The sequence below is a fragment of the Saccostrea cucullata genome, unplaced genomic scaffold, assembly GCF_032062105.1.
Source record: "Saccostrea cucullata isolate Sc308-1 unplaced genomic scaffold, CSIRO_AGI_Scuc_v1 ctg31, whole genome shotgun sequence".
Lineage (NCBI taxonomy): Eukaryota > Metazoa > Mollusca > Bivalvia > Ostreida > Ostreidae > Saccostrea > Saccostrea cuccullata.
Genome location: NW_026918875.1, coordinates 249154 through 271260, shown reverse-complemented (window position 1 = coordinate 271260; position 22107 = coordinate 249154). Strand labels below are relative to the sequence as shown.

General features: G+C 33.3%; 1 protein-coding gene across 1 annotated transcript in view; it reads left to right on the top strand.

Moving 5' to 3' along the window:
• Nucleotides 1-8980: 8980 nt before the first annotated feature.
• Nucleotides 8981-22107, top strand: part of LOC134273581 (DNA-dependent protein kinase catalytic subunit-like) — a 76466-nt gene continuing 63339 nt past the window's right edge. Inside the window, 18 exon segments of the mRNA XM_062755777.1 lie at nucleotides 8981-9158; nucleotides 12905-12981; nucleotides 13805-13897; nucleotides 14031-14105; nucleotides 14813-14924; nucleotides 15123-15235; nucleotides 15375-15468; nucleotides 15688-15839; nucleotides 16474-16566; nucleotides 16959-17018; nucleotides 17106-17201; nucleotides 17298-17380; nucleotides 17757-17844; nucleotides 17929-18097; nucleotides 18358-18512; nucleotides 18982-19125; nucleotides 21425-21537; nucleotides 21707-21790. Coding sequence (XP_062611761.1) covers nucleotides 9014-9158; nucleotides 12905-12981; nucleotides 13805-13897; nucleotides 14031-14105; nucleotides 14813-14924; nucleotides 15123-15235; nucleotides 15375-15468; nucleotides 15688-15839; nucleotides 16474-16566; nucleotides 16959-17018; nucleotides 17106-17201; nucleotides 17298-17380; nucleotides 17757-17844; nucleotides 17929-18097; nucleotides 18358-18512; nucleotides 18982-19125; nucleotides 21425-21537; nucleotides 21707-21790 — 1946 coding nt within the window. The 5' untranslated portion in view covers nucleotides 8981-9013.

The following is a 22107-nucleotide window of genomic DNA, read 5'->3' as shown; positions in this document are numbered from 1 at the left end:
CGCATGCTACCATATCGTGTCCGGCACTTACAACACAGCACTCCAATTGGTGGAACTCTTTGTCCAGGTCTTTTCCCATCCACCTGGAAGCGGGACTCAGCGGCCTCCCGGAGGATGACCTTTTCCTTATACTCTTAAGGCCGGTATACACGGTAAGATTTGTATTATAAGATTTGTATTATAATACAAAATCTTACTGTGTATACACTCTTAATACAGTGTATCATACGATTTTTCGAATCTTGTAAAACTGTATTAAGAATAGGACAATGCTCTATTTCTTAATACAAGTCTTAGGTTACCTTTCACTTTCAACCAATCAAATATACTCCCATTGGGGTCATCCTGTTAATATCATTACTAAAAAAGCACATGGTAAATAATAATAATGGCCGACTTTACAAGTAAAGACATCGAAAAACTCGCGGTTTTATGGGAAGGGGAAGATGACATGTGAAATAGATCAAGCGGTAGCTTCCGCAAGAAAGATGCTAGAAGCAGAGTTTATTAGGGTCTTCCGTCTTCAGCGGAAGACCCTTCTATTATTCTTCGGTTTCTTTTTTACCTTTATTATTATTAGGGTCTTCCGTCTTCAGCGGAAGACCCTTCTATTATTCTTCGGTTTCTTTTTTACCTTTATTATTATTATTATTATTATTATTATTTTTATTCTTTTTTCTTCTTACAAAATTTGTGCAGACGATTTCTCGGAGATGGCTCGTTCGATTTGCTTCAAATTTTCACAGTCGATGCGTTTTCATCTGAAGTTAATTCCGGCAAATTTTTTTTTGGAAATTCACTTCCGGTCGGGAGTTATCGCCCTTTGATCAAAATTTGGAGGACCTCCTTGTCTGTGATGGAACTCAAAAACGGCTCAAGCTAGAAAGCTGAAATTTTTAGTGATGATAGAGGACATGTTGCCACGTTGCAACATGGTCAGGATATTTTCCGGAAGTGCCTAGTATGGAAGCTCGGTAGGGGTCAAAATTTAGGACACGTTTTATGAGTGATTTTTTGAGACATTTTGTATCATATCTTTTAAAATATAAATATTTTGTTAAAACATACTGAACAACATTTGTGCAAAATATCAAGATCTTTAATATGATATCAAGAAAAATGTGCTGACTCATCAAATTAAGGGCTGAAAGGGGCCAACAGTTTTTATTCAATAACTTTTGAAAAGTCAATATTTTGTAATACATTACTGAAGCAAAGATATTCATCTCAACCATCTACAACTATATATTATAATTTCCATGTCGTATGGTACATAATTAGGGGCCACAAGGGGCCAGAATGCTAAATCTTTGATGCTTTATATCTCGAAAGGGAGAAATATTTTGATAAGCAATATTGAACAAAAGTTGTTCAAAATAATGTTCTAAACAATATGCAACCTTTCATTTTTTGCTAAACGTCCCCATTAAGGAGTTGAAGGGTTGGCCCCTAAAAATTTCTTTTTCTAATATCTCAAAAACGAAAAAGAATTTCTGAACAATTGTTGAACACAAAATGTTCAAAATCTTAAGATCTTTAAGATGAGATCCCGAAAAAGGGGCTGGGCACTCGAATTAGGGGCCAAGAGGGGCCAAAAGTCTTCAATCGATAACTCTTTATCGGTTAATATTTTGTAATACATTACTGAAGCAAAGATGTTCATCTCAACCATCTACAACTATGTATTATGATTTCCATGTCGTATGGTACATAATTAGGGGCCACAAGGGGCCAGAATGCTAAATCTTTGATGCTTTATATCTCGAAAGGGAGAAATATTTTGATAAGCAATATTGAACAAAAGTTGTTCAAAATAATGTTCTAAACAATATGCAACCTTTCATTTTTTGCTAAACGTCCCCATTAAGGAGTTGAAGGGTTGGCCCCTAAAAATTTCTTTTTCTAATATCTCAAAAACGAAAAAGAATTTCTGAACAATTGTTGAACACAAAATGTTCAAAATCTTAAGATCTTAAAGATGAGATCCCGAAAAAGGGGCTGGGCACTCGAATTAGGGGCCAAGAGGGGCCAAAAGTCTTCAATCGATAACTCTTTATCGGTTAATATTTTGTAATACATTACTGAAGCAAAGATGTTCATCTCAACTATCTACAACTATATATTATGATTTCCATGTCGTATGGTACATAATTAGGGGCCACAAGGGGCCAGAAAGCTAAATCTTTGATGCTTTATATCTCGAAAGGGAGAAATATTTTGATAAGCAATATTGAACAAAAGTTGTTCAAAATAATGTTCTTAACAATATGCAACCTTTCTTTTTTTGCTAAACGTCCCCATTAAGGAGTTGAAGGGTTGGCCCCTAAAAATTTCTTTTTCTAATATCTCAAAAACGAAAAAGAATTTCTGAACAATTGTTGAATACAAAATGTTCAAAATCTTAAGATCTTTAAGATGAGATCCCGAAAAAGGGGCTGGGCACTCGAATTAGGGGCCAAGAGGGGCCAAAAGTCTTCAATCGATAACTCTTTATCGGTTAATATTTTGTAATACATTACTGAAGCAAAGATGTTCATCTCAACCATCTACAACTATGTATTATGATTTCCATGTCGTATGGTACATAATTAGGGGCCACAAGGGGCCAGAATGCTAAATCTTTGATGCTTTATATCTCGAAAGGGAGAAATATTTTGATAAGCAATATTGAACAAAAGTTGTTCAAAATAATGTTCTAAACAATATGCAACCTTTCAGTTTTTGCTAAACGTCCCCATTAGGGAGTTGAAGGGTTGGCCCCTAAAAATTTCTTTTTCTAATATCTCAAAAACGAAAAAGAATTTCTGAACAATTGTTGAACACAAAATGTTCAAAATCTTAAGATCTTTAAGATGAGATCCCGAAAAAGGGGCTGGGCACTCGAATTAGGGGCCAAGAGGGGCCAAAAGTCTTCAATCGATAACTCTTTATCGGTTAATATTTTGTAATACATTACTGAAGCAAAGATGTTCATCTCAACCATCTACAACTATGTATTATGATTTCCATGTCGTATGGTACATAATTAGGGGCCACAAGGGGCCAGAATGCTAAATCTTTGATGCTTTATATCTCGAAAGGGAGAAATATTTTGATAAGCAATATTGAACAAAAGTTGTTCAAAATAATGTTCTAAACAATATGCAACCTTTCATTTTTTGCTAAACATCCCCATTAAGGAGTTGAAGGGTTGGCCCCTAAAAGTTTCTTTTTCTAATATCTCAAAAACGAAAAAGAATTTCTGAACAATTGTTGAACACAAAATGTTCAAAATCTTAAGATCTTTAAGATGAGATCCCGAAAAAGGGGCTTGGCACTCGAATTAGGGGCCAAGAGGGGCCAAAAGTCTTCAATCGATAACTCTTTATCGGTTAATATTTTGTAATACATTACTGAAGCAAAGATGTTCATCTCAACCATCTACAACTATATATTATGATTTCCTTGTCGTATAGTACATAATTAGGGGCCACAAGGGGCCAGAATGCTAAATTTTTGATGCTTTATATCTCGAAAGGGAGAAATATTTTGATAAGCAATATTGAACAGAAGTTGTTCAAAATAATGTTCTAAACAATATGCAACCTTTCATTTTTTGCTAAACGTCCCCATTAAGGAGTTGAAGGGTTGTCCCCTAAAAGTTTCTTTTTCTAATATCTCAAAAACGAAAAAGAATTTCTGAACAATTGTTGAACACAAAATGTTCAAAATCTTAAGATCTTTATATGATATGAAAAAAGAGGGCCGATTCCTAAAATTAGGGGCCGTTAGGGGCAAAAGGCCGATTTTTTAAAGACTTTAATGTTCAATGTCTTTTTACAGATTGTGGTAAATCATTATTTTAGAATGAAAATCGCAATCAAAATCTTATCTCATCTCATCAAGAATTGGACGGAAGACCCACTCGTTGCTCGCAACGAGATCTCATCTAGTTAAGGTCTTCCGTCTTCAGCGGAAGACCTTCTTGTTATTCGTTTGTTTCTTTTCCACTGTTTTTCTTATTATTTTTTTTCTTACCGATTTTGTGCACGCGATTTCTCGAAAACGGCTCGTTAGATTTTTATGAAACTTTCAGGTCTGATAGAACATTAAAAAATCTCAATACCCTTTTTTTTATTTTGATGACGTCACTTCCGGTTCGGAGATTTTCGCAGTTTTGTGATTTTTAAGGGTCAGTTTGTCCGTCGCTCTTCTTAAAAACCGCTCATCACAGGAAGATGAAACCTTTTCAGGAAGATAGAGCAACATATGTAGATTTGCATTGTGTTGTTAACTTTCACCGGAAGTACTGCACGTTAACGCTCGGCATGGACTGAAAAAAGTCATATTGAGCGTTTCAAAATTTCTAACACTTTTTCTATTATATCATTTTACTTGTAAATATTTTGTTAAAACATATAGAAAAAAAGTTGTGAAGAATTCTGAGATCTTTCAATTGATATCTCGAAAAAAGGGCTGACCCCTAAAATAAGGGATCTAGAGGGGCCAAAAGTTTTTAATTGATATCTCAAAAAGTATTGAGAATTTGTAATACGTCAAAGAAGCAAAGTTGTTCAAAATGTTAAGTTTAATCTATTTGTGTTGTCAAAATACGTCCGGCGTCGTCACTTCCGGCCAAACCGGAAGTAGTCAAAAAACACGTATTTTTGCCGTTCTTGTCAAGTTTTTGGGTAACATATGTCTCTGGGAGCATAAAAATTAATTTTCCGTCCGTCGTCACCACTTCCGGTTAAACCGGAAGTAGCAAAAATTTGCATATTTTTGCATTAATTAACATAGCTTTAGAGGATTCAAACCATTTTTAAGCGTTATTTCTCATTTTTGTTAAAAATGAAAGCTACTTCCGGTCAAACAGGACGGAAGACCTACTCGTTGCTTTGCAACGAGCTCGGCTCTAGTTATTATTATTATTTTTATTCTTTTTTCTTCTTACAAAATTTGTGCAGAAGATTTCTCGGAGATGGCTCGTTCGATTTGCTTCAAATTTTCACAGTCGATGCGTTGTCATCTGAAGTTAATTCCGGCAAATCATTTTTTTGAAAAACACTTCCGGTCGGGAGTTATCGCCCTTTGATCAAAATTTAGAGGACCTCCTTGTCTGTGATGGAACTCAAAAACGGCTCAAGCTAGAAAGCTGAATTTTTTAGTGATGATAGAGGACATGTTGCCATGTTGCAACATGGTCAGGATATTTTCCGGAAGTGCCTAGTATGGAAACTCGGTAGGGGTCAAAATTTAGGACACGTTTTATGAGTGATTTTTCGAGACATTTTGTATCATATCTTTTAAAATATAAATATTTTGTTAGAATATACTGAACAACATTTGTGCAAAATATCAAGATCTTTAATATGATATCAAGAAAAATGTGCTGACTCATCAAATTAAGGGCTGAAAGGGGCCAACAGTTTTTATTCAATAACTCTTTTAAAGTCAATATTCTGTAATACATTACTGAAGCAAAAATGTTTATCTCAACAATGTACAACTATATATTACAATTTTTATGTCGTATAGTTCATAATTAGGGGCCACAAGGGGCCAGAATGCTAAATCTTTGACGCTTCTTATCTCGAAAGTGAGAAATATTTTGATTAGTAATATTGAACAAAAGATGTTCAAAATCATGTTCTGAACAATATACAATCTTTCATTTTTCGCCAAACGTCCCCATTAAGGAGTTGAAGGGTTGGTCCCTAAAATTTTCTTTTGCAAATAACTCGAAAACGAAAAAGAATCTCTGAAGAGTTGTTAAACAAAAAGTGTTCAAAATCCTAGGAGCTTTAAGACGAAATCAAGAAAAAGGGGCGGGGCACTCAAATTAGGGGCCAAGAGGGGCCAGAAATCCTCAAAGGATAACTCTTTATGAGTTAATATTTTGTAATACATTACTGAAGCAAAGATGTTTATCTCAACAATGCACAATTATATATTATGATTTTTATGTCGTATGGTACATAATTAGGGGCCACAAGGGGCCAAAAGGCTAAATCTTTGACGCTTTTTATCTCAAAAGTGAGAAATATTCTGAAAAGTAATATTGAACAAAAGATGTTCAAAATCATGTTCTGAACAATATACAATCTTTAATTTTTCGCCAAACGTCCCCATTAAGGAGTTGAAGGGTTGGCCCCTAAATATTTCTTTTGCAAATAACTTGAAAACGATAAAGAATCTCTGAAGAGTTGTTGAACAAAAAGTGTTCAAAATTCTAAGAGCTTTAAGATGAAATCAAGAAAAAGAGGCTGGGCACTCAAATTAGGGGCCAAGAGGGGCCAAAAGTCTTCAATCTCTAACTCTTTATGAGTTAATATTTTGTAATACATTACTGAAGCAAAGATGTTTATCTCAATGATTTACAACTATATGTTATGATTTTTATGTCGTATGTCTCATAATTAGGGGCCATAAGGGGCCAGAATGTTAAATCTTTGACGCTTTATATCTCGAAAGTGAGAAATATTTTGATTAGTAATATTGAACAAAAGATGTTCAAAATCATGTTCTGAACAATATACAATCTTTCATTTTTCGCCAAACGTCCCCATAAGGGAGTTGAACGGTTGGTCCCTAAATATTTCTTTTGCATATAACTCGAAAACGAAAAACAATCTCTGAACACTTGTTGAACAAAGAGTTTAAACGCCTGAGATCTTTAAGATGATTTGAAGAAAAAAATGGCTGGCCCCTCATATAAAGGGCCAAAAGGGGCCAGAATTCGAACTTATGACTATTTATCTTTCAATATTTTTATTTAAATATAACGGCAGCACAATCGTTTTTCTAAATAATATTATCATTGTAAAAAATCTCATTCAAAATCTTATCTCATCTCATCAAGAATCGGACGGAAGACCCACTCGTTGTTCACAACGAGATCTAATCTAGTTATTATAATTTTTATTATTTTGAAAGATAGAGAAATATGGCAGGAGAAAACACGTGGGAATAATAGTTTATTTACAATCTTATAAGATATGTATTAGCGTGTGTACAAGAAAGTATTATAATACAAAAGTATTATAATACTTGTATCATACTACAAATCTCATCGTGTATACCGGCCTTTAGGAAAAGAAACACTGACTGTGCTCACTCAGACAGAAGAAATCGAATTTAAAAAAAATGAATTCCAATCACATAGTGTCGTGTTGTGCAGTCTACAATAGACTCCTGACGTAACACAATTTCAAATTTCCCATCAATGAATTTATTTCAAACTTTTTCATATATTCGAAATATATGTAAATATTTTCCTTTTGATTAATTTATTTCTTTTCATTACATTTATGTACATATATATCTCCACTTTTTTTTGTAACTTATTTGTTGTATGTTTGATTCTAATCTCCGTAATGGAGGAAATAAAAGATGAATGAATGAATGAACGAAGTGAAAAGCTTCTGGGACAGACCATTTTCTATTTTAAACACAAATTGTTCTGTTCCATAAGCATGTCATCGATTTTTTTATCATCACTAGTGTGAAAACAGGGCTGTAGCAGATTCGGAATATTACTAGTACATGTACGTGTATATAGCTCATGATTTATCAGTCAGCATTTGCCTTAATGATCATTTGCTGACAAGTAAATTAATTGTATCGACCATAGAACTTACGAAATGATGACTTCAATCGAGACTGCTGATATTCTGGTTTCATAAACTTGTTTGTCAGTAACATTTCTCGTTTTAGGGAGTGTTCATACGAGTGCATGCTGTTGCGTATCATATCGTATAGAAATTTAAGTAATATGTAGGATTAAATTTTGATCTTAGTCGTAAGTTCTTTTGTAAAACAGTCCCCAGAAACCCTGGCTGAGCAAAGGTATATCACGGGTGTGCCGACTTTTGCGCAAAGAAACAAGATGTGTTTGTGAAACACTGATGCCACGTATGGCAGCTTCTGGCTTCCGACGCCAATGAAATATACTAAAGAAGATTTTTATTATGCCCCCGTAATCGAAGATCTCAAATGCAAGTTAAAAATGGAGGTCAATGTCAAGAGGTCAAACACTTTTCATTGAAATATGAAAGCCCAAGCACCAACGATTCAAAAGTCATGGTCAGCGTTAAAGTTTTCTTAAAATGTGGATTAGATTCTGAGGTCAAAGCGTCAAACTTGAGGTATTAGAAGGCCTTGTCACAAAGAATACAGCTATAAATATGAAGGCCCTACTCCGAAGCTATGAATAGACATGTGAAATATGAAAGCCAACAACTATTGAAAAGTTATGGCCAAGGTTAAAGTCTAGTAAATTTTTACAAAAAAAATGGGTATAAGTCAAGGTCAGAAGTCAAGGAAAGGCCATGACAGAATACACACGTGAAATATGAAAGTCATACTTCCGACCAATCAAAAGCTAAGGCCAAGGTTAAAGTTTCAGCAGACAAACAGCCATACAGACAGACAGATGGACGGGCCGCGCAAAAAATTATAAACCCCGAATCTCTGATTAAGAAGACATGAAAAGGGTAGGGAGGGCAAGACTTACGAACAAGAGTAATTTAAACGTACATGTAAATGTATTACAAAAGAAGTAAGACAAAGGAGACTTAAACTTAAAATAAATGGGGGAAGGGGGTGGTAATTTTGCCGATATATAGAACAGAAGTAATATCACAGACACCGGAAGTATGGATAATACTCCCACTTTTTTTAACTAAAAAACAATGTAAGAGTGTATAATACCTCAAAAATATAAAATTTCCCCGTCAAACACATCTAGATATGTCGTTATATGCAAGCAGATTGTTTAAAGAATGGCCCTATTCGGTATAATAAAAATACACAGTGTATAATTAAATTATAAATTTAAAGAGTTATCCTTCCTGGCTGAGGATCAGATATCCTTAAAATTTTATAACATGAAAAAGGGGAGTGCTATTTTAATTAATTTTTGTCGCATTGCCCAGGATGTGGGGGTTAATACATAGACTAGCGATACACACATTGCGGCTTGCCAGTCTACTCGTTTAAAATTAGGTCGGGTTCGATATGTCAGTTGTCTACTATGGCGGCAAGTTTGTTGGACGATAATTTGCGGTCTCTACACGAGTGTTTGACAGCCGCCAGCAATGCATCTAAGGAGCAGGCAGATGGTATTGTTGCAGATATAAGTCAAATATGCATCAACGAATCGACAGACAAGGATATAGGTAATGACACTTAATAATCGAAGCAATTTCATTTTGTATGGAAGGACCAACCACAGGGGCATCTTATCCACTCTGTTCTCTACTTCACATATATACAAAGATATAAAATCAACAGATCCACCCATTAAAACTTTACTTCATCTATTTGATCACATGATCAAGCCAATAGCTACATATGGATCCGAAATATGGGGTGTATTGTCATCATCAATGCAAAGAAAAGAAAAATGTTTATTTGATATATTTAAAGATTGGGAGATTGAAAATCTTCATATGAAATTTTGCAAATTTATTATAGGGTCTGGGAAAAGAAGTACCAATATTGCAGTTCTATCTGAACTTGGTAGACAACCAATATTTTATTCTATTATTATAGCAATTATATCTTACTGGCACAGACTGGAAAACATGCCTGAAAACTCTTTGTTATACAGTGCATACAAAGAAAGCATTATTTTGGACAGTTGTAATGTAAATAGTTGGTTTTCAAATGTAACATATTTCTGTAACAGAATGGGCATAGATTTGTCTAGATGTAAATCAATGAAACTAATTACTTTAAAGAAACATCTGAAAAAAATTATTAGAGAAGATTTCCTTCAATATTGGTTTAAACAAAGAGATGATGGTTGTCTATCGGGTAAACTTACAACATATTTCTATATAAAAAGAAGTTTTGAAATTGAAAAGTATTTATTATTAAAAAATTTTGAACAAAGAAAAATTATATGCAAATTTAGAGTGAGTTCACATAACCTCAGAATAGAAAGTGGAAGATACGAAAAAAAACTAAACTCTGCTGGAGAGCAAACCACTATTGCAAGAAATGAAAGAATTTGTAGAATGTGCGACATGAACTGTGTGGAAGATGAGATACACTCACTGATTGAATGTCCATTATATAAACATGATAGAGATGACTTTTTTAATATTATTTTTAAAAGTAATAAAAATTTTTACACTTTAACAAATAAAGAAAAATTTTTATGGATTATGTCTAATGAAGATGACATGTTGCTTATCAAGCTGGGTAATTTTTTAATCAATATCTTTAAAATAAGAAATAGCAAATCATGCAATGTTAAACAAAGAAACAAATAAATACAAAAGAGTAATATATAGAAATACTTTAAACAAACTTCTGTTTACAGTGTATTGATTATGTATGTTGTAATCCCCAACTGCGGTAACATCATTTATCTTTTGTTAGTTACTGCTATCAATTTTGAATTTCTGCTTGTAATGTTTTTTTTTTTCTTTCTTATTACTTGTATGCCCTGATGGGCCCCAAATTGGTATTAATAAATCTTATCTTATCTTATCTATAAAAATACACAAGGGAAGAATCGAAAGTAGCACACGATTTTTAAAAAAAGTCAAAAAACAACTTACTTGAGAAAAGTTACACAAATCCTGAAAGGAACTAGCGCAAATAATGTCCTAGTACTTATCCAGGCTAAAATATTCCAGACATATCCATCGAAAATAGCTTTTATCCAACTAAAACCCCAGCTTTCTGCACAGTGTGAAACTCTTCGCCCAAGAAAAGATAACTCACCCGGATGATAATAGGGTAGTACCTGAAGTCTTCCAATGGCACTCGGAAGGCCTCGGGTACTACCCTATTATCATCTGGGTGAGTTATCTTTTCTTGGGCGAAGAGTTTCACACTGTGCAGAAAGCTGGGGTTTTAGTTGGATAAAAGCTATTTTCGATGGATATGTCTGGAATATTTTAGCCTGGATAAGTACTAGGACATTATTTGCGCTAGTTCCTTTCAGGATTTGTGTAACTTTTCTCAAGTAAGTTGTTTTTTGACTTTTTTTAAAAATCGTGTGCTACTTTCGATTCTTCCCTTGTTACCGGCCGCCAGGAGGCGGTCGGTTATATGATATGAAAGTTTTAAGTCGCTGTGCGTTTCTGCGGAGTTAACAATTTAAATAAAAATATTCAACATTCATATATCGCTGGCGAATCAATATCAAACAAAGATTGTCTAAATGTTTAGAAAAAGCACAATAATCGTAAAATTAAATTTTATAAATAATGGGGTAAATATTTCATCCAATCCTGATTGACAAACTCTGATATAACTGAAGTGCGGAGAAAATTAGTACGAGTGTTGGGCATAGTTTAAAACAAAGCCCGCGTTGTAAATCAACAATTTTACTTTCTCTTTTTAAAACAGGATCTGCTGTTTTTATTTGAAATGAAGTATATTTAAACATTTCCTATGGATGTTTTTCAAAAATATAATGAAATATTGATTTCTTAAAAGCAAAGAATATTACGACATGTTAGTCCAGGAGACTAGGATAGAACGCGTTTTACAATGTGCCAAACATTTTCCCACCACATCTCAAGATTGAAAGAGAAGAAATGTAGTGGTGGATCTAGAAGGAGTTTGGGGAGGGGGGGGGGGGTAACATCCTCTAAGAGAGAGCGAGGAGCCCCACATATTATATATTTGTTGCGTTTTTATTAAGGTAAAACTATAGCTAAGTTTAAACTTTAGTTTTGTACGTTTTATGTAAAAACTACTTCAACAGCAAACCCAACAGAGTTCGTTAAGTTGTACCAAACTGAGTGCAGAGACGCAGAGGACTATGCACAGTTTATATTGCCTATACATGTAATATTGTACATGCATTATGCATGAAGAAAATCGGCATTGTCACATGTATTTCTTTTTTCGTGTTACGAGGATATTTTAACAGATAAATATAAGAAATTAAAAAAAAAACCAGTTTCTAAAATAATTTCAACAGTTATATAAATTGGTTTGCGGCCGATTTTTGACGCTTGCGTCAATATGTTTCTTGTGTATTTTTATATGTGAAGTAGAGAACAGAGTGGATAAGATGCCCCTGTGGACCAACGCTGGGGAAGGGCGTGCTGGATTTTACATTCATCTGTTCACTGACAGTGCAGGAAAGTTAGACTGTCATCTGATAGATGATTTATCTAAAAATTGGAACCCGTACAGTTGTATGTCTCACTTTGATAAGAAAGGCAAAAATGGTTGCTTTAAGTTAGAGACCATCCTAAACTACAAAGAAAAAAGAAAAACTTTTTTACATGTATGAACAAGTAGACGTTCTATAGAATTCTTCATTATTTTCAAAATTTAATTTTAAAAGATTTATTGAAGAAAAGTGCATGCACATGTTGCACAAATGCTGGATAACAGCACATTAGAACAGTCAACTTGAAACGAGACAAAATGGGGAAAATATTTAAGACGTTTAATATAATGTTCTTTTTAAAAGAAGACAGTTAAATCGGTTTATCATCTGTTCAATTTATGACCTGATTTAATCTGGAACATCAGACTTCTAATGAAATTTATAAAAGAAAAAAAAAACTGCTTGTGATTTTGGAATTTTATTTACCTCAATTAATCAACTGGGACTGGATTTTTTTTTACATTCTTTCATGCAATGGATATTGAATCCCTGAAAATAAACTCTATGTGTACCCCGGTACTTCTAAAAGTAGGATTCATATTTTAGCAGCTTTGTTGTAGACAACGATGTGTTAATTCATGAATACTGCTATGAAATCATTTTATGAATATAATATAATTATGGTGCAATAGTGTGTAATGCTAATTCATGAATATACCAACATCTTGATATCCATTGATTCCGCTAAATTTTGAATATGCTAATCTATGTACATGTACAATATACTTTATATATATGTACCTGCAATAAGTTTCTGTTTTCTTCTCTTTTTAAACACAGATTTATGTTGTTCTATTTTGTTCGACAAAAGAAAAGGACTGGTATCATTCTTATCTGAAACAGTCACAAAGGAAGAGGTAAATAACTAAGTTCTCTGGTTGTATAATTGTTTTACCTGTGCATTGAAATGATAAATACTGGTATGTAGGGCTGTATCAATATATCGATACGTATCGATATTCAAGAATAATATCGTATCGAAAAATAACTTCCAATACGTATCGGACGGACAGTTTTTCTTCTAATTTTGTTAAAAAGGTGGGGATTTTAATCACCAAAGATTATAATTCACTTTTTTGAATTAAAATTGTTCAATAATGATATAATTTGAAAGGAAATAACACAGTTTTTATAATTATTACAAAGTACAAAGAGATTTTTATTTGAAAATGTTCTGTCATTAAACTTTTACTGTCATTAAAAGTTTATTTTGAAGTGTTATTTGTAATGACACTGACATAAGAACTTTAAAACGGGTAATAAAACACTCAATTGTTATGAAGTTCATGCATTAAAATGATTTAGAAGCCCTTTCTGATGGACTTGTTTTAGAATCCAATATATCGCATATCGCTTTAAAAAATATTGTATCGTATCGTATCGAAATTTTTGACCCAATACACAGCCCTACTGGTATGTATACATTAGATTCCAGAATTAGGTGAATTCCATATCCAGTTTTAAAGCCCATCATTCCTCTTCTCATATAAAATTTGCTTTAACATGAATTTGATAAACAGTAATATTGTACATTATTTCAACTTAAGCATAATTTGCAGGATAAAAATTTGACTGAAAGAATCTTTTGAATTAACAATTTTCTAAAGAAATAAAAATCATTTAACCAAATGATTTATTGCTCTTATCAATAATCATTGAACCTGAATGATAAAATTACAGTTTCAGACATGCAAACAGAAAATCTTAGAATTTCTATCAGAATTTATACAAAAGATTGAGAAGAAAATCATCCCATATGTTTTTGACATCAAGGTAAGTGTTGATCTATATTATTTGTTTGTTTACTTTAAACAAACGTAAATTTATAGAAGAGGTCTATTTTTTTTATATACACAATGTATATGTGTGCATAAAGAAATGCTAACAACAACAAAATGAATTTTAGGATGTATGCATGTCTCTTTTCTTCCGTGAGAGGCTGGCTAAGATAAAGAACTTGTCTGTGCCTGTTCTGGCAAAAGTAAGTATAGCTGATTATCAAATTATTGTTTTTTTATAGAGTACTGTACAGTAAAACTTGTTTAGTACGAACATGGATATTGTGAATCAATGAATATAGCGAAGTTATCTTGGATTCCCAGTAATATAAATTGAACTAATTCCTTAGATGGATATAACAAATTACGGATATAGCAAAGTCATTTCATAGGTTATATGACTTTGTTATATCCGAGTTTTACTGTATTTGTAAAATTTTTAATATTGTCAATTTTTACCTCTTACTTAATCATTCAGATTCTGAATGGAACTAGCCAACTGGACAAAATTGCAGAATTTTTTTCTTCATAAGTGGCCTAAGAACTGTTTTAATTACTGTAGATCACAAAATTTTCGTGACACCTTATTTTCGCGAGATAGTCATTGACTCTTGATTAGCGAGACAAAATTTTCACGAATTATGGCTATTGCTCTGTATAATCTTTAGGAATACTATTATATTTTATTATATAAAATAAAGTTCTGTAAAAAGTGATTTACAGTATATACAATAATACATGCATGTATATTCATGAAAACAAAGCATGTATAGAAGCTAAGACGACCCTGAAACTCATGGTAATTATTAATGGCCCTTAATACTCATGAAGTAAATGAAATGTACTTGTTGCATATTTTCTTAAACCCTGGATGATGTATTTTAAATGGAATTTTATTATATATTCCTAGGTTTTAGAATTGTCTGTTGGGTCTGCTAGTGCCCAGGATCTGGGCATTGATAAAATGGTCAACAAATTCTTCATGGAACTAACAAAGAGTGTATCCAAACTACCAGCCTCAGGTAAACATCAGTAAAAGCAACTTGTGTCTTGTGGAACCTTACTAAATATTTGACTTTACTGTATAATGTGAACACTTTAGAAAACATCTATTTTGGGCATGGAACCAAAACAACCCTTCCTATTCCCTCAAAAAGATCAGTTATATCATTTGATATTTTTTCTAAAAGAAAATTTAAAAATATTTTTGATGTTGACAGTGAAGGAGAGCATTTATGTGATTTTGGGACTTCTAGCTGAGATATACCCAGAACACATGACTGAGTATGCCAGTAAACTAACAGACATATATCTCAGAGCCTTGAAAGCAGAGGTTAGTAGCTGTTTCAGAAAAAAGGATTTTAATGCATTCACGAAATTTCATGTAGATCTTAATAAAGATAATCTTTCTCTGACGATCTATGAGTTTGATATAGACAGTCAGTAACAAACTGTACTTTCTACATTCGTAGATGACTAGTAAAACAAAGAAGCCCGAGTTGTCAGTGATCAGTGGTTGTCTGGAAGGTCTGGCCAGCTGTCTTGTCAATTTCACAGTGGACGAAGGTGAGTAATATAACAAAACACTACATTTAGAATTAGGTTTTGCAGGATTAATTGTTTTATTTATAGTAAATTTAACTGTATTACATGCTGACAATTTCAAGAAAAAATGTTTATGTGGAAAAATAGTTTAAATATAGCAATTAACAAATATGACAAGTCTGAACTCAGAAGTTTCATTTCTTCCTTGCTGACATATTACTTATTTTATTTTTATTTTAGACTCTTCAAATAGTTATGAAATATTCAAATATGCTCGAATGGCCATAGATCCTGATATAAACTATACTCGCTATGATGTCCCAAGAGCCGGACTTAAACTGTTCGCTAGACATTCTGCCCAGTTTAGATCCCAGTTGGCAGAAGATTATCAGGTATAGTATATATACAGTGGAACATATTCGAAAAAACTATTTGGATTTTTAAAATGTTATATTGCTTGTTTACCTTCTAAATATCATTTTACTGGTATATATATACATATTTTTCTTTAAAAAATTCTTGTAATAAAGAATAAAAAATGTACACATTCTTACTTTAGTGCTTTTCTGAATGTAATACTTTTTACATTGCTACCCTTAATGTACATATATACACTGCCAGATGACATTTAGTGATTTACCCATTTATTCAGTCAAATGAATTTCCTTTTTGTGTAAACTGATAATTACACTTGCCATCAAATAAAAAAAAAAAAAAGTTAATTCGATGGCAAGAAAAACTGAAAGTAATGATTTAACGTTATACCATACACACATTGTGCCAACCCTGTTACTGACAGAATTTTTCTGTTGCCTTCAAGTTCACTTTTTTAGTACTCATAAATAATTATGCACCAATGTAAATGAGATCTGTACGAAAAGCTTTGGGAAAAAAGTAGGGAAAATCTAGGCATTTCATCAAAACAAATACCTGTAAATGGACATATCAGTAAGGATCTGAAATGCCAGATATGTACTCTTTTTCAGATAAAATATGCTAAACTCAAATTAATGACATTACTTTCAGGGTATGTATAACAAACTAAAAAGCTGGAGTAAGCACAACAATAGAGATCTGCTTCATCTGGGGACTGCAGCCATGGAGGCCTTCTTAAATCAGGTACAGTATTTGAGCACGTTATGAAACCATAGATGGTCCAAGGTAGAGGTACAGAAAGACATATAATGTAAAGTTTGACAGCTCTTCTTTAAGATTTTGTATAAAAATGTATTTTGGTTACAGTAAATAAATTTTTAGTCATATGTAAAAAATATCCAGGAATTTTGAATCCTTTTTATACTTGAGACTTTTTCTCACTGCAAACTTTTCATAACATTAAGCATTTACATGTATGTACAATTGTTCCTTGTTTGTGAAAATTAGGAATTGCTGATAGATTTCAAATAACATATTAGAAATAAAGTTTGATGCAAATAAAAGCTGATTTACAGTAATAAGTATTTAACAATAACATGGAACTAATATTCTTTTCTTCTGTAAAAAACTTTTAGATATCAGAAGTTCTAGTAACCAAAGCCAAGGAAGGAAAGAGGGAAGGGGCTGTGTTTAAGGTATTTGTAGCTCCCTAAATCTATATTCTGCTTTGTTCACATACAGGTATATACTTCAATTGACTGATTTATTCATCTTTTTTCCAGTTTTTTGTGACAAAGTTTCGAGAAATTATGAATGACAGTTCTGCAAGTTCAAAAGAGCTGTCCTTAGCTATCAGAGGATATGGCTTGCTGGCAGCAGTGAGTAGATCCAAATTTCATGTATTTGAATTTAAAGATATCAGTGCTTTTATGTTATTTTATCTGTCATTATTATTCAACAATTATTGTTGACAGCCATGCAGGGAGTTCCTGGAGCAGACTGATGTCCAGTTTATGTTCAGTGAGATGATGACTAAAAGTGAACAGCTATATCTGAGGTATACCACATAAAAATACCTGGTACTATACACATGTAACTTAGCCTTAGGTGCATTGAGTGAAGAATTTTAAAAGACTGAAATTTTTTATATACAAATAACACTTGCTTGATTCTTTAAGCAATTTAGTAGTACTTAAGATATTTCAATCCAAAATCCAACACTTAGCAGCTAGGTAAGTTGTCTCTTCAAGATAGCTTGATATCCACCACTTACATTTAGCTGCAAGGTTAGCTTCTACAATCTTAAAATGCAACCTTGGTATACATGTATATGTTTCTTTGTCTAACTAGTATCAGTATTCTTGTAACACTGCTTATGAATGTACATAACATTGCTTCTAGATCATGAAAGTTTTCTTTGTTTTACTTATAAGCTCAGAGAAAGCAGATGTTGAGGATAAACTTTACAGCTTACCAAGCTACCTTGAAGCATTGGCCAATATCATCAGAGAGCTAGACCATGTAAGAGTTTGGAAATATTTTACAGTAATGTGTCAGTAGAATTTAATGTGCCATTACTGAGTAATGTTTGTTCGTTTTTCTCAGGTACCAGAAACCTATGCCACATCCATTGAACGACTAATGATCATCCTGGCTGAAAATTTTCCCACAATTCATCAGAAGCAGCATTTCGTGGCTGTGAAGTCCTTACTGTGGGTGCTGATAACTCTTATGCCAAAAGGAGAAGTGTTTTCCCAAGTTCTGAGTGGCTTTGGTACGAAAACATTTCTAGGGAGAGGGCTAAAATAGGCTTTGCCTGCTGCCCAATCCCATTCACTTTATGTCAATAAAATTTTGTATAAATAAAAAAAAAACATTTCTTCAGAAAAATAATTCACGCAGGATTTCAGTTATTAAGTATTGAACATTTTTCTTTACTTTTACGAATACAGTCTAGTAGACACTAAAATGAATTATATTTAGTGTTGTTTTCTCTATCATCAAACAATGCTGTTTATGATTTGATTTTTACAGTGTACCAAATGTTGATCAGAACTTGTTCCCATCCACCAGTGATTGAAACAGAAGACATGGCGGAGAACACTCAGTCAGAACAGATGGGAAACAAGGTGACCTACAAGGACTTCATTGAGATGTGGGACACTCTCTTCAACAGTCCCAGGATCAAGGTTAGAAAGATATAATTAAAAGATTGAATAATTTCACCAAGGCAACATACATGTACATGTATAATAGAAGAATGTAATATTTGACAGTTTTTGTAAAAAGATCAGTTCATTTTTGTATCAAGTTCGGAATTTGGTTTAATTTCACAAATGGTGTTAAGCTAGATCACACTTACATATTGCAATTCTGGTCCGGGGATCATGAAACATCTTAAGCTTAAGTCAAAATCTTTATTTGATTATAAAATGTTGTAAAGGTCGAGAAGACCAAAATTATATTTTTCAATATTGCTTCTCAAAAGAGTTGTTGTCTGCAAATTTCTAATTAAATTCCTCAATTAATGAATATTTATAGGCGATAAAAAATTTGACTTAAGTCTAAGTTTGTTTCATGATCATGGGGCCTGATTTTGGTAAAATCACTAAATTATGGTGTATCTTATTGATGGATATTATCTTTGGTTTTTTACAGGAATTCAGTGTCGCTGACATCAGTGTAGAAATGAGGCTGGCCCTCACAGAAGAGATCTACAACAAGCTGATAGAATCCTTACTGAAGATGCTGGGCAAGCTAGACCTGACCTCACAATCCAGCACTGAAGTCGCACAACAACAGGTACACTGGTTCTTATAGGAATACAATAAATTTTAAAATGAATACTAGTAAATTGTTTGATTAACTGTTAAAAGATTCAGATTTTTTTCTTCTCTTGAAATACATGTATGTCCTGATTGAAAGCGTATACAATAAATGGTACACCAGTTCCATATTACAAAAAAAATGTCTAAATATCCAATGAATTTCTATCCAAATTTAGTGGTTTAAACACTCTTTATACAGATTCGTTTTTAGCTCACCTCAACGAAGTTGGGGGGAGCTTATGTGATACCCTCGGCGTCGGCGTCGGTGTCGGTGTCGGTGTCCCGGGTTAAGGTTAAGTTTTTTGGAGCAGTTTTCTTTTTAAGAACTTCTGTGTCCTATATTGATTAGACATGCATGGAAGATGTTTCTAATGTGTTTCATTGTACCAGTCAAAGTTTCAGATGCTGCAATTTCAGCAAAGGAATGACCAGGTTAATGTTTTTGGTGCAGGTTAACATTTTTGGTGCAGTTTTTGGTGTAGGTCTCATTTCCGAGTAACTATAAGCCCTATGTTGACAAAACTTACATGGATGGTACATCTTAGGATGCATACTACCAGACTTGCTTCGGATGCTGAATCTGACCTACATTTTCCGGTTGAGTGAACAGGTTAAATTTTTTGGTGCAGGTTTCATTTCGAAGATACTATGAGCCCTATAATGACCAAACTTGCATGGATGGTACATCTTAGGATGCATTCTACTAGACTTGCTTCGGATGCTGAATCTGACCTACACTTTCCGGTTGAGTGAACAGGTTAAAGTTTTTGGTGCAGGTTTCATTTCCAAGTTACTATGAGACATATAATCAGTCAGGGGCATAACTCAAATAAGTTATTTAAAAAATAACTTAAATAAGTTATTTTACACACACGAATTTTTATTTAAAAATAACTTAAATAAGTTATTTTTATATCCTTCTTGGACATTGATTTCTTGGAAATTTTGTGTTTCCTGTCAATATGCATTGCATTTTGGGATTCCATTATGTAATACTAGATGGAGTGCACCGACTCCAATGGAGAATTGGTGAGGAGGTGGAGATAAACAGCATTTTACTCCTTATTTTGTGGTTTTATCCACATGGTGTATACGTCCAATTTTTATCATTAAATAAAAAAAATTCCCCACTTTTTCCAAGACTTTGAACACTTTTCCTGCACTGAGCAAGGTTTAAATTTAGTCAAACATTTGTTTTTGTCTTGGTGCACGAGCAAAATCCTTTGGTGCACGGGGTGTGAAGTTAGGGAGGAATGACACAAAATAACTTAAACAAGTTATTAATTTATTGAAGATATTTTGGAAAAATAACGTGTTTGAGTTACTAAGGCTAGGAGAAAGTAGGTCATAGCAAAGAGAAGTAACTCATTGAGACAAAAAAATAACTCATTTGAGTTATTTTTGAAAATAACTTTTTAAGTTATGCCCCTTACTTGCATGGATGGTACATCTCAGGATGCATATTACAAGACTTGCTTCGGATGCTGAATCTGACCTACATTTTCCGATTGAGTGAACAGGTTAAAATTTTTGGTGCAGGTTTCATTTCCAAGGCACTATGAACCCTATAATGACTAAACTTGCCTGGATGGTACATCTTAGGATGCATACTACTGGACTTGCTTCGGATGCTGAATCTGACCTACATTTTCCGGTTGAGTAAACAGGTTAAAGTTTATGGTGCAGGATTCATTTCCAAGTAACTTTGAGCCCTATAATGACCAAACTTGCATGGATGGTACATCTAAGGGTGCATTCTACTAGGCTGGCTTCAGAAGCTGAATCTGAACCTACATTTTCCGGATTAGTGAAAAGGTTAGTTTTTTATACAGGTTTCATTTCCAAGTAACTTTGAGCTCTATGTTGAACAAACTTGCATGGATGATACATCTTAGGATGCACACTAATGGACTTGCTTCAGATGCTGAATTCAACATACATTTTCCAGATAATAGACCTCGTAAAAGTTATGGGTGCAGGTCTATCACCAAGAAATTATAAGGCTTATATAAACCAAAGTTGCACAAATGATGCATCAAGGGATGAAAACTCTCAATCTTGCTTCAGATGCTGGATTTTAATTACATTTTCATGATGAAGAACTAGTTTTAAGTTTTTATATAGTTCTATTCCAAAGTATCAAAATTGCATAAATTCTGCATTTTTGGATGTACACTTTTTGTTGGTTAATTGTGTGACTTAATTTGCCTTACTTAAAGACAACATTCGTTGAGGTGAGCTCTGTAATCTCTGATTACCTATGTTTGTTATAGGAAGGGACAAGTGCTGATGACCCAGAGGAAGTGTCCAGTGACCCTCTTCATGGAATACAGCCCAGCAAACCCAAAGACTTCCAGATCTTCATCAACCTCGTGGATTTCTGCAGGTTACATATAAACACCACTTTCTTTATATGGCTGTACAGCAACTTTTCTCCAATTTAATTTCATTGAATGATAAATGGTTGCATTGACAATTAAACAACAGACCAAAAATAAATACATTGTACATAGTAATACAAGAAATTTCAGTAAAATGTTTATGCTCTTCTTTAGGGAAGTCCTTCCAGAGAAGCATTATGGGATGTTTGAGAAATGGCTGTTCCTGTTCTGCCATACTTTGATTCTTCAGTCTACAGAGTAAGGACTGGTTATCATTGTTTATTATATACCTAATGTGTATCTTTCAATTTTACTGTTGATTTTACGCTATCAGTGACGTTGTGATCCGACTTTCCGGATCATTACACTGTGGTTTTCTGAACCCATATCACCACTCTCTGAAACTGATGACGTAGTACGCAGAAACATGACGTTATTTTTCTTGCACGTTAAAAAGCCCCTTGTTATTATGCTTTGTTTTGGATAAATGTTAAACAATTGATCTCCAAAGTTTTCTCTTTCTAAATTTTGCTAGTTATGAGGCGGTATATAATAAATTTATCATTATAACAGTA